This window comes from Erpetoichthys calabaricus, chromosome 7 (assembly GCF_900747795.2).
Source record: "Erpetoichthys calabaricus chromosome 7, fErpCal1.3, whole genome shotgun sequence".
Taxonomy (NCBI): Eukaryota; Metazoa; Chordata; class Cladistia; order Polypteriformes; family Polypteridae; genus Erpetoichthys; species Erpetoichthys calabaricus.
In genome coordinates this window covers 82,484,839-82,497,291 of record NC_041400.2, presented here as the reverse complement: position 1 = coordinate 82,497,291, position 12,453 = coordinate 82,484,839, and the positions used below count along the sequence as shown (strand labels likewise).

Genomic DNA, 12,453 nt, shown 5'->3' with positions numbered 1-12,453 from the left:
ACATGCAAACTCCACGCAGGGGGGACCCGGGAAGCGAACCCAGGTCCCCAGGTCTCACAACTGCGAGGCAGCAGTGCTACCAACTGCGCCACCGTGCCGCCCATGTTGAAACTATTTAAAACAATATCAATATCCTATCAATAATATATCAATAGCGCGTGAAGCGTCCTTCACTTTTGGGTCCTATTTAATTAGTCCACAGACACACACTCAACTCATATTATCTATGCTCAATACACATTCTGCATTCTCTAAAAGCATCACAGTATACTCAACCACACACACATACACCAGTAGTATTTTTACTCTTGAAAGAAATTGTCTCATTTGTATTTTATAATTATTAAGTTTTTACTTAAAACTTGATCAGGGTTTGAAGGAAAGATGTTTTGCATGTTTATAAACATTTTTATAAGCAGAAGTGGAGCATTTTCATTTTACCAAATAGTACACATTTTCAAGACTCATATTTTAACCCATATTAGCTCTGAGCTCTGGAAAGCTATACTAGATATTATAAAATTTGTGTGCACCATACATATTTTGAGCAAATGTTTGAACAATCAGTTTAATACTAGTATGTTTAATACAAATATCCCATTCGCACATCATTTCTTAGGCATAATACAAAATTTTCAGACAAACTAAGCATTTCTTTAACACATTTTAACCACTCGCAACATTTTTCCTCAAACATGTCACCCTATAAAACAAAGCATTATACAACTTTCATTCTTTTCAAACATCTTCTCAACACTCAGTCCCACACTTGTGCTTTTTTTTCTCGCTAATACAACTTCGCAGTGCATTTATTCTGTTATAAGTGTTCAGCTGGTCAATCCAATAACAGATCTCCCCTGCTTTATCCTCAGTAGATTCTGCTCTTTTGATGCGTAGTAATTGTCATTTTCAGTAGCTCCTGGTTGTATTATTATGAGGATGTTTTTCCCTTGAATTGTATTTTTTTTTTCTTTATCTGAGCACTCTGTTAACATTGGGTACTGTCCTTACTAAGTAGAATTCTCTGGAAGCCCTTGATTTCCAGATTAAACCAAAACTATGGGTTTGTTGGTCCAAAAGCAGGCTGCTGCTGGTACTGATTTTCCTGGTTCCACTTTTGGGAAAACTGTCCACTATTCTGTGCTGACTGATTACAACCTTGATGCCGTGCGTTTAATAAACAGTTTCTTGTGATATGTCCTGGCTGACCACATCCACAACACACTCCAAGTGAATTCACTGCCACTCCAAGTGAATTTTTTGGTGTCAAATTATTTCTACCTTTTTTCATATCTTTTCAACTGTCCTTTATTCCAATTTAGTTGCTTGACATATACACATGCTGTAATCCATTTCCCTCCATCCTCATGTATGTTGGGGATACTAGCTGCTAGGCCCTCTTGCATCTTCCATGGAACATATTGTGCTCTTTTCCCCATAATGTTATTATCTCCTCTAAACTTGCACTCTCTGGTCTTTTTTTTAACAGTTATTACACTCTTTGAGTGACCTGTTAATTCAACCCTCCCTAATTAGATGCGTCCTTGGTATTTCTGTCAATTCTGCTTTCCACCAAGACCATTCAGCGCTTCACTTAGAGCATCCTAGGGATAACCCGCCAAAGTGATCTGGTTCATTTGAAGTAAAATCTCAACCCCAGGCCAGTATCTGCTATACTGGAATAATGGAGCCCTTCCTAGATAATCTACAATATGCAATAGCCATTCACCAAAATTAACCTAATGACTCAAGACCTTTGTGTCAGAGCAGTATTACAGGATTTTCACCTGCTCTTCACTCAATCCGATGAAAGTACTTGGTATAATTCACTAAGGCCTTCCAACTTGGCTAGGTGTGGAGTTATTCCAAAGTGATCAGTTCAAAATCACCTCACCAAGGGCTTGGCTTAATACTAGAATCCCTGAAGCCTAAGAAAAACCTTGTAATCCCGGGCCACTTTAAATTCCTTCGCATTTCTCCATTAGCGTCTTTTGTTTTGCAAATGTGTTGATCAGCACAATTAGCAAGCAGACTGCTATCCCATCCCCCCCATCGCCGCAGCTCAAGTTGGACAAAACTTTCTGTTTATCTGGGTGTGAGGTGCCTGGAGTTGTATAGGTAAATAATATATTGTTATTTGGAACACATGCGTGTTCATGTGTGTTCCGTGTCTACAACGATCTGGGTAAATGTAGGATGACAGGAAATGCGAGGCAAGAAATATTGAATACATACCTAAAACAGAAACTTTTTTCATGTTATAGTACCGATGACAAAATTTTGACATGAAGTGTATAATGTGTGAAGACTGAAGTCCAAATAAGCACGCTGACAAAGTACATGTGCAATGCCACTCCTTATTTAGGAAAAGATCAGTAACAAAAAGTTAAATGGCAATTTCCACCTGTAGCTATAGACACTTCATGTACTGAAGTGTCAGCATGGCACTGCCAGATCTAAACACTAGCATGGAGAGTTGCTTGTGAACTGAAAAACCAGATCATGTCTGTAACTCTGAGAGTGAGTGTTAGTAGTAGGTTGTTCAGACCGTTCCTGCTTTTCTGCTTTAGACTTGAGTAAGTGAAGCCTTTGTAGGATTCTGTCAAGTTCTGGCTATTCAAGTGTAACTGTTGATGAAGATGCTGGTGCCGCAACACTTAGCTGTGATGACAAGATGCTTTTACTATCGAGAACACGCTTCATCTGAGAGATTGGCGGAACTCAGGATTCTGTGAGATCTCGATCTTAAAGTTTCATGTCTCTGAATTGATTAACAAATTGTTTGTTAGGTTGACTTGTTAGAAAATGCTTAGTATCAGTAAGCCAAGCTGATGTAGTATGACTAAATTCGTTCTAAATGTTAAGAGTTTTCTGCAAGCACCGTTTTCTGTTTTTTAATTGTGCTTTTTTTACTTAGCATAGATGTTACTCTTTCATACAGCAGCTCAGCCTGGCTACACGTCTTGCGAAAAGTTTCAATCAGCAGTGCTGTGTCGGTGAAATTTTCAGGAGTGTCTTTAAGGCTTTTGATTTCAGCCATAAGTCAATCATAAGTTGAAAGTCAATCTTGCCTTTTCGTCATATGATCTTTAAGATCCTTAAGCACATTCCCTGGATTTGAGTCTGTACTCTGATCACTCCCTGTAACTCCACTTGAGCTATGCTTGGACATTAACATCTTCTCAACAGCACGAGATAGCATGTACCCAGGCAGGTTGCTTGTTAGCAACAGGTATATCACAATTGAAACGCTCCAACAATACGGATGAGTCAGGCTTTCTTAACTCAGGCAAAAGCACAAGCGATCATCCATGATGCATTTATATTTTATCACAGTTTCTTAAATCTTCTGAAATTCAGATACAGCGACCTTGCTTTTAGCAGTTGCTCAGCTATTTTTCTTTCATTGATGGGTCCTGGAGCACAAGTGTCCATTCCTTTCGTTTCGTTTCAGATGAGTTTTCTGAAAAAAAATTGTAGCAGCTTTAGTTTGATTCAGGCAATAACTTGAAATGTTGAAATGATTCCACAGACAAAATATCCTCGTTTTCAAAAGCTTTAGTAAAACTTCAAAATAAAAAAATTCACACAAAAATAGAGAAAAATTGATATAGTAAAGAAAACAAAGTTCTTGTTTAAGAAAAGTTCTGTTTATATATCTTGTTTCATTCTTTAAGTTTGCTCATACAGTTGAACCATTTCTAAATAGTGTAGCGTGCAGGCGGGGCCTTTTCCCGGCTGGGATGCCTCCATGCTGGAATGACCGGGGGAGCAAGCATGGCCAGAGTGTTATCTCCCCAGGGACACAACATGGCAGCCTCTTTGGGTTGCAGCGGTACCTCCCTCAGGGCTATCCACGGGCGCCACCAGAAGAATCTGCTAAACCCGTTTTGGCAGTTCTTCCACCACACATGGAAGTGCTCCCGGAATCTAGCACCTGGAGCACTTCTGGGTGCCATGTAAAAGGAGCCAGCAACCACTACTCGAGGAGCCAGAGTCAGGAGGAGGAAGATGAAGCTTGACAAGAAGAGTGGAGGAGAAGGAAGAGAAAGAGAGAAGGAAGAGTATTGTTTTGCATTGTGCTTGTGAGATTGTGCTGTACTCGTGGGAAACAGGGGAAGGCATTTCCCACGAGGTAAAAGGGATGATAAAAGTTACGTGTGTGCCTTGAACTTGTGTCTCACGCTTGTCTGTGTCAGGTTGAGGCGGCAGTGCCAGCCTTGTGGTCCACTATGGTCAGAAAACTGGAACATCCAACTGAAAGATATCACAGCTACAGTTCAGAAAAACATTATAAAAAAATCAAAAACAAGACATACTGAGATTAATAAGGATCACCCCCCAATGTCAATACATAGTATTGTTGAACCACCTTTTGCTTTACTGACAGCCTTGAGTCTGTTGGGATACTTCTGTATCAGCTATGTACATCTAGATTGAGCAATATTTGCCCACTCTTCTTTACAGAACTTTTCAAGTTCGGTCAAATTGGATGGTGAGCATTGGACTGCTATCTTCAAATCTTTCCACAGATTTTCAATGAGATTTAGGTCTGGGCTCTAACTGGGCCACATGAGGACATTCACTTTTTTCTCCTTCAGCCACTGTGTGGCCAATTTTGCTATGTGCTTCGAGTCGTAGTCGTGTTAAAAGGAAAACATTCTGCCCATCTTCAACTTTCTGGCAAAGGGTAGAAGGTTTTCCTCAAGAATGTGACGGTATTTTGTCCCATCCATTTTTCCTTCTACCCTAACGATAGCCCCAGGCCCTGCAGCAGAGAAACACCCCCACAACAGGATGCTGACACCTCCATTCTTTACTGTAGGTATGATATGTTGTGGATGGTGAGCTGCATTGGATTTCCGCCAGGTGTACCGTTTGGTATTGAGGCCAGATAGTTTGATTTTGGTCTCATCTGACCATAAGACCTTTTTCCAATTGGCATCAGAATCTTGAAGGTGCATTTTGGTAAAGCTCAAACAAACCTTAATATGGCCTTTCTATCTTTTTCCTTGCGACACTCCCGAACAAGCCAGAATTGTGGAGCACTTATGAAATTGTTGTCACATGCACACAATGACCTATAACTCCTTCAAAATGGCCATTGGCCGTTTGGAGGGACAGCCAGATCCAGGGAGGGTCCTAGTAGTACCAAATACTTGTCACTTCTTTATTATGGACTTTACTGTGCTCCTTGGGATTCATAAAGCCTTTGAGATTTTTTTGTATCCATCTCCTGCCTTATGTATGTCAACAACTCTATCCCTGAGATCTTTTGAAAGTGGCTTGCCACCCATAGCCAGTTGTTTGCTGTCAGTTGCACTACCAAGCAAGGGAATGCTCCAGGAACAGCTGTTTTTATGCTTCACTAGTCACACTGATTACAATTGATCACAAGCCAGTAACCATGGTCTATAATTGAAATGGTGGTTACTTACACCTGATTGAGTTTACAAATATTGTTTAAGAGGGGGGTGATCCTTTATTAATCTCAGTATTTCTTGTTTTTTATTTTTTAAAATTCTTCTGAACTAGCTGTGATATCTTTCACTTGGACGTTATAGATTGCATTGAGTAAGTAAAGCTGGAAAAAATATTGGTTTGTGTGTTTTCATTTAAGGCTGTAAAGCAAAAAAATGGGAATATTTCGAGGGGGGGTGATTGTTTTCTTTACCCACTGTATATGCCTGCATATTATCACAGTGACTGTAAAAGCCAAGTCACAAGTTTTCTTTATTTTTCATTTTTTTCTTTTTAGTCATTTGGATGTGTGTTTAGACCATATTGTGTGTGCATATTTATTTATTTATTTAAAGAGCTTCTGGAAAAAGCACATTTCCCACTAGAGACCAATAAAGTTCCAGTTAGAGCAGTGAAAACATGATAGCGTCCAGAGTTTAAAAAATGTGATTAGATTTTGGTGGTTGTTCTACATAAATTATTGGAAATTAAATATGTAATAGTATAACCCTATAAATAAGTGAATAACAGAGGATTGTTGAAAGCTGGAATGAGGTTGAGGTTATGCAAGTGTTTCATTATGCAGTGATGAGGACAACTGGCAAAATGAGAATACTGTGGGTAGAGGTGGAAACCATTCTACTCTTTTTTAGGCAAAACCAATAATAAATCTTTATAAATATGTAAAGCATGTTTAAATGCATTAGTAGCATTTCGAAGTGTAGCCACCATCATAAAACAAGACTTTTTGTCTTATACATTGGAAGTCTTAAGTACAGAGCAGATACATCTTAAATGAAGGAACTGTGATATAGGTAAATTTTAAGCAACATGTCCAGGATGAAAACTCTACATGTAATAGTGTATTTCTGCTGTTGGTTTGCAAAATGGAGTACATTGAAATGTATTATTTTTCACAATAGTAGAAATAACTAGAATCATTTGAGGTAATGATAGATAAGAGTGGCAGTTATTTAAATATTGATGAAAAGCCAGTAACGACAAGGAATCACCATATCAAACCGTGAAAATACCAACAGTACATTTACACCATTTAATAATATGTGTATAAAACTGAATTTGTTTCGTTAATACAATAAGTACAGTATTTTAAAATTTCAAAGTTTACAAAATTAGCAGCTCTCTGGCTAAAAGCAGCTCCAATTGCAACTGCTTCATGTTAGTAATAAAAACCATTATTAAACACAAAGTAATTACAGTTAAGACACTTCTTTATATGTGAAAAGCATTTTAATTACACAGGTGAGTTTCTATAGCTACGAATTTTGATATTACAAACTGTGGAGTCACCAGTTATGTATGAGCTGTTTATCTTCAGCAACAGCAGAGTTCTTAAAACCTATTGAGAGTCCAGATTTTATGATTTGCAATCTTTATTTTTTGCCTAAGGAATCTAGATCTGCTGTTAGTTTTTTCAGTCCCTGCCTTATTTTAAAGTTAATTTTTAACATCATTTTCTGTTTCATTAAAGAACGTCGCCATTATTGAAGTTTACCATACTGTGTTATCATGGCAATTTCCCATGATCCTTTGGGGTATGTCCAATTCATGATGGCATGTTGAAGAACAGTATAATGGATCAACACAGGACTTTACTCACTATACAGGACTGGATAAAAACTTAATAGATTCAGGAAATTTTCTTTCTCTGCGGTGGGTTGGCACTCTGCCCAGGATTGGTTCCTGCCTTGTGCCCTGTGTTGGCTGGGATTGGCTCCAGCAGACCCCCGTGACCCTGTGTTCGGATTCAGCGGGTTGGAAAATGGATGGATGGAATTTTCTTTCTGACTATTACTGACCTCTGTAACTCTCTTTTGATTACTATTCTTTCCATTTGCGTTTTGGTTTTGACAATCATTTTTCTTTGATCTTACAGTATCAACCTTTGTTCTCCTAACTACAGTTATCTCCTGGTCCTTTAATAAAAAAATAATAGTGACGAGCTGCTAAGTCAGTACAGCAATACAACTTCAAAGTGCATAATGCAAGCTTAATTTTAAAGTATAATAATAACCTAGTGAGTCAGAAGGGTATAAAAAAACATCTGTATCACCATCATTGTTCCCTGATAACGTTTAATAACAATAGGTAAACATTTTAGGTCATGAGGGAAAGTGAGATCCGGATTAAGAATGCATACACATGAAAACTAAAGAAGTTGCAGTGGATTGATATGCTTTGGTTAGTAACAGGATACCACTTTTTTGATCATTATTGTATTCTTTCTTTCCACAGGGAGGTAAGGGCTCTTTGTCATCACATTGCCACTGAACCAGGACAGCTGAGCTTCAAAAAAGGAGATGTGCTACAAGTTCTGGGCAAAGCAGACCATGAATGGCTCCATTGCAGGCTGGGAAGTCTTTCTGGTTTAGTACCCATAATCTATGTAACATTACCGGAAGAGCAGGACAGCTGAAAACAGACAAGAGCTGGAGATGTGAATGGAGGAGGGGACTTTGTCAGGTCTGCACTGCTATATAAGTGAATTTCATACAAGGGTTGTTGCACATCGGCAAGACTTCACATAACTTAGAGTAAACTATCACGAAGGAAGCAGACACTTACAGATTAGAATACCCAAAAGAGCTATTGCTCCTTCAACTAAACTTCAACTTCACAACACTTGCACTTTGGATAAGTTTGCCTTTGGTGGCCCAGATTTGAATATAAAAGGATGCATAATGTTAATTTGCTGAACAGCATTCTTTGCAACAGGAGCTGTACACTACTTACCACACAAAACTTAAGCTTTTAACACAAAATGATCACGAGCACATAATACTTGGTGGAGAATATCAACTTCAATCTAATAGAAACATCTATATTGTTATCAATGAAGTCTAACCTGAAGCCACTTGCTTTTATTCATTTCAAAGGGAGTACAAATGTAAAACTGAAAAAATAAAATGAAGGAAACTGTGACAAATGGTCTCCTGTGCACATATTCGAGGCTATTTGCATTCTCCATTTCAAGATCAGAGCAGATGGAGTGGATCTACAACATGAAGAGCATATATTATTGATGTGGAAATCCTCAAAAGCTGAACTTGGATTTATCACTGAAAAACTTAATAGGAACCTTGTGCATGTGTCCATGCTTCCTGCATCCCATTATTGCTATAATGAGGACTTACACACTCTGCTTGGGGGTTCAAGGAAAAGTAGCAAATACACAAAATTGTGTGTTGCATTTACAGTATTAATTCCTTAACAAAGTGTAGTTATGAGCAATACAAAAGTCAAGGTTGTAAACAAAGATGTCAAGCAAAGGTTTGTTAATCTTAGGGCAGAGAAATTATACAATAAATAATAATAATACAAGGCAAGTAACAGGTAATGAACTTCACTAAATGATTGGATGGATAGATATATACACTGATCAACTACAAAATTAAGACCACAAATATTGTGACAGTCCACCTTGTGCTGCCAAAACAGCTCTGACCCATCAAGACATGGACTATACATGATCTCTGATGGTGTCCTGTGGTATCTGGCACCAAGATGTTAGCACCAGATCACTTAATGTAATGAATTATTATTATTATTAAGTCCTCTGAGTTGTGTAGTGGGTGCTCCATTGTTTAGACTTGTTTTTACAGCACATCCCATAGTTGCTCAATCGGATTGAGATCTGGGGAATCTGGAGGCAAAGTTAACACCTCTGTCATGTTTCTCAAACCATTCTTAATCAATTTTTGCAGTGTGGCAGGACATATTATACTGCTGAACTAGGCATCTACCATTAGGGAATACCATTGCCATGAACGGGTTTATGTTATCTGCAGCAATCTATAGGTAGGTAGTATATGTCAAAGTAACATCCAAATGAATGGTAGGACCCAAGGTTTTCCAGCAGAACATTGCCCACAGCATCACACTGCCTCCACCGACTTGCCTTCCTCCCATAGTGCATCCTGCTGCCATCTCTTCTCCATGTAAATGACTACCACATATCTTCTTCCATTGCTCCTTAGTCCACATTAGATGCTCACATGCACATTGTAGGTGCTTTTGGTGGTGGAAAGGAGTCAACATGAACACTCTGACCAGTCTGTGGCTATACAGCCCCATGCACAGCAAGCTGCAATGCATTGTGTGTTCTGACATCTTTCTTTCATGCCCAGGATTACATGTTTCATCAGTTTGTCCTATAGTAGATCATCTGTGGGATCGGTCCAGACAGTCTAGCCTTTGCTACCCACAAGCATCAGAGAGCCCAATTTTCTTGCTTCTAATACATCACCTTCAAGAAGTGACTTTTCACTTGTTGGCTAATATGTCCCACCACTTGTCAGTTGCCATTGTAACGAGGTAATAATTGTTATTCATTGCACCTCTCAGTGGTTTTAATGTTGTGGCTGATCAGTGGAAACAGATTGCACTTCAATTATCCTCTAGGGGAAATTAAGACTTTACAGAAGCTCAAGTAAAATATAATTATTATGGCAAACCTCATCCCATCAAACACACACCAAACACACAGAAGAACTTTTCTTTTTGAGTAAGGATGAGAGCTGTTCCCTTCTAACATTAAGCTAACAAGTAAGAATAAGATGGATCAGGTTGTGGTCAGATCATGGAAGCTTGTCCTTGTTCCATCCAAAACAATGGTTGAAATCGTCCCCATTCCAGGGCCATAATGATTCATCATTAAGGCATTGGTAACAGAGTGAATCATGTCTGTTGCTGAGAGGAAGGAATACAAACATTAATTGGGGTGATGTAAACTTTCTTCCTAGGCAGTAGCATGTACAAATTTGGACAAACAGTATTTCAAAGTCTGGAATATATAATTTACTTATAATTGTAATGTGCTTGCTTTTGCACCACTGCTCATTCACAGAGATGGTCAGTCCCTCTCCTGCCTTTTTCCACTGAATTTGATCATAGATGATGATATCCATCCAGCATTAAAATAGCATCTGCAGTAATTTGTTTAAACTAGTTCTCCGCAATACACAAAATGCAACAGTACTTGAAAATTTTGTGACTCGCCATGAGATCTTATAGGTTATCCAACTTTTTTGAAAGTGATTGAACATTCATCGTTACATGGAAGCAGGCCAGATCTGAAACCTTTCCTTCTTACATTTGTCCTCGTTTGTGGCTGTTCGCCCTTTCCATTTTCAGATAAGCAGTTCTTCTAATAAAGTGCAACAAGAGTTTCTTACACACTAGCAATCTCAGTGCTACTAGTTGGCTAAAGGAATACATAACATACCCCACTTTACTTCTCAGAGTCTCTTACTTTCTAAAATGTTTCAAACATAAGGTAGTCTTCAAAGCCCCTTTACTCTCCCTGTGACTTCTCCCAAGTTTGCAGCTTTTCCAAAAGCTAGTTGATAAGGCGATGCTCGGATTTGTGATGACAGCGGCATATCTTCAATTTAATATGCCCTTCTAAATTTATAATGACAAGCTGGATGCCAGATTACATCTAATCTTAACTTTAAATAGTGTTAAATGAAAATGTGTATCATAAGCTAGCAAGTACAAAGGAAAACAGAGCTTCTGTAAATGCTGCTGTTTGTATGGCTCCCAGAAGTGAGAATGAAGAATGATTGTGTAAGAATGACCCTTGAGTTTATCCTGAAGGGAAGAAGGTTACAGGTTATGAATTTTAGCAGACTCAAGCACAGACTAATGTATCACCCACGTTTGTGTGGTATGGCCTTCGCATTGTTGTTTAAATTAAGTAAATTCTTACGCTGTTGACAAATATATCAGAACTCTAACCAGGTGGTGGATGTCAGTATTTACGAACATAGGTGGCAATACTTTAGTCTTTAAGTACAAGCTGTATAGTCACTTAATTAAAATATATAGCAAAGCAGGTTCCAATAGCAAACTGTTTACTTTGTCTGTTGCACATACATTAGTGACACCCCAGTGGATTTCAGTTTTAGGTAGGAAATTGAATTTTGCACAGCTTTTATTGTATTCAAAAGTAGGAAATAGAACTTGGGTCTGTTGTTTAAAATTTATTGTTGTAAAATATTGGACATACTGTTTAGTCAAGTCATTTGAAGGCCGAGGATATTTACCTTTCCAGATTGTACAAGTAATGTTGAGTGAGAGCTTCTTGGTGATTTTTTGTTTTCCTATTACATTCTTGGCAGTTATGACAGGCAGTGTTAGACAAAAAGAACTGATAATTATTGGTGCCTTTTGGAAGAACAGTTCTTTTGAGATGGATTACTGCCTAGACCTGCACATACACAAAATCAGCCCTATATGGATTACAGCACTTAGTCAAGATGTTTCAATTCTATATGTTTTGTAAACAAATATATACAGCAACAGTAAATCATGTCTTTGCACATACAGAGAGAGTACCTCAGAATGCACTTTTGTAATGTGTCTTTCAGCTGAAAATAACACAATAGGATGTGATGTGATTCATTTGGCCATGCTCACAAGAAAACATTTGTTTCTGCTGTTTTTTTTTTTTCACGTTAAAACTTTAGTATTCAAAATTTTGACTTCTCTGCATTGTACAATAGTTCATTATGCCATTTGAAGGAAATGAAAACCACTTCATTTTTTTATTTTTGCTGTTAAGAATTTTGTATTAAGATATAATTTACAGGCTAAGTATACTAAAATATCAGGAGGGTTAACCTTTCTTAGTATTATTGAAACTAAAGCATCATGAAAAAGTTAATTGAAAGACAATGGAAGGTACAGTGCTGAGATCAATATTGGTAGTACTAACTAGACAAAGAGCTCACCTTTGGTTGTTTATAAACATTTTTATCAAATATAAAATAGGACATAGAGTATGTAAAGTTATTAATTTAGCAGTGAGTAAAACACACAGAAACACTTAGTCTGGTTTTATCAAACTAGACATGTCAACATTCAGGCATTTGTAGTTTCAGCTTCAAACTGAAAGTCATTGAAATATTTCTGACTGGTCTTGAGACAAACCTTAAGTGACCCGAGTATGAATACATTTCACAAAATATG

At 37.9% G+C, this 12,453-nt stretch overlaps 1 protein-coding gene across 1 annotated transcript in view; it reads left to right on the top strand.

Annotated features, from left to right (window-relative positions):
* Positions 1 to 11,761, top strand: part of rusc2 (RUN and SH3 domain containing 2) — a 329,699-nt gene extending 317,938 nt beyond the window's left edge. The window contains exon 13 of the mRNA XM_051929450.1: positions 7,717 to 11,761. Within this exon, the coding sequence (XP_051785410.1) occupies positions 7,717 to 7,897 (181 nt within the window). The 3' untranslated portion in view covers positions 7,898 to 11,761. The remainder of the gene's footprint in view (positions 1 to 7,716) is intronic.
* Positions 11,762 to 12,453: the final 692 nt, after the last annotated feature.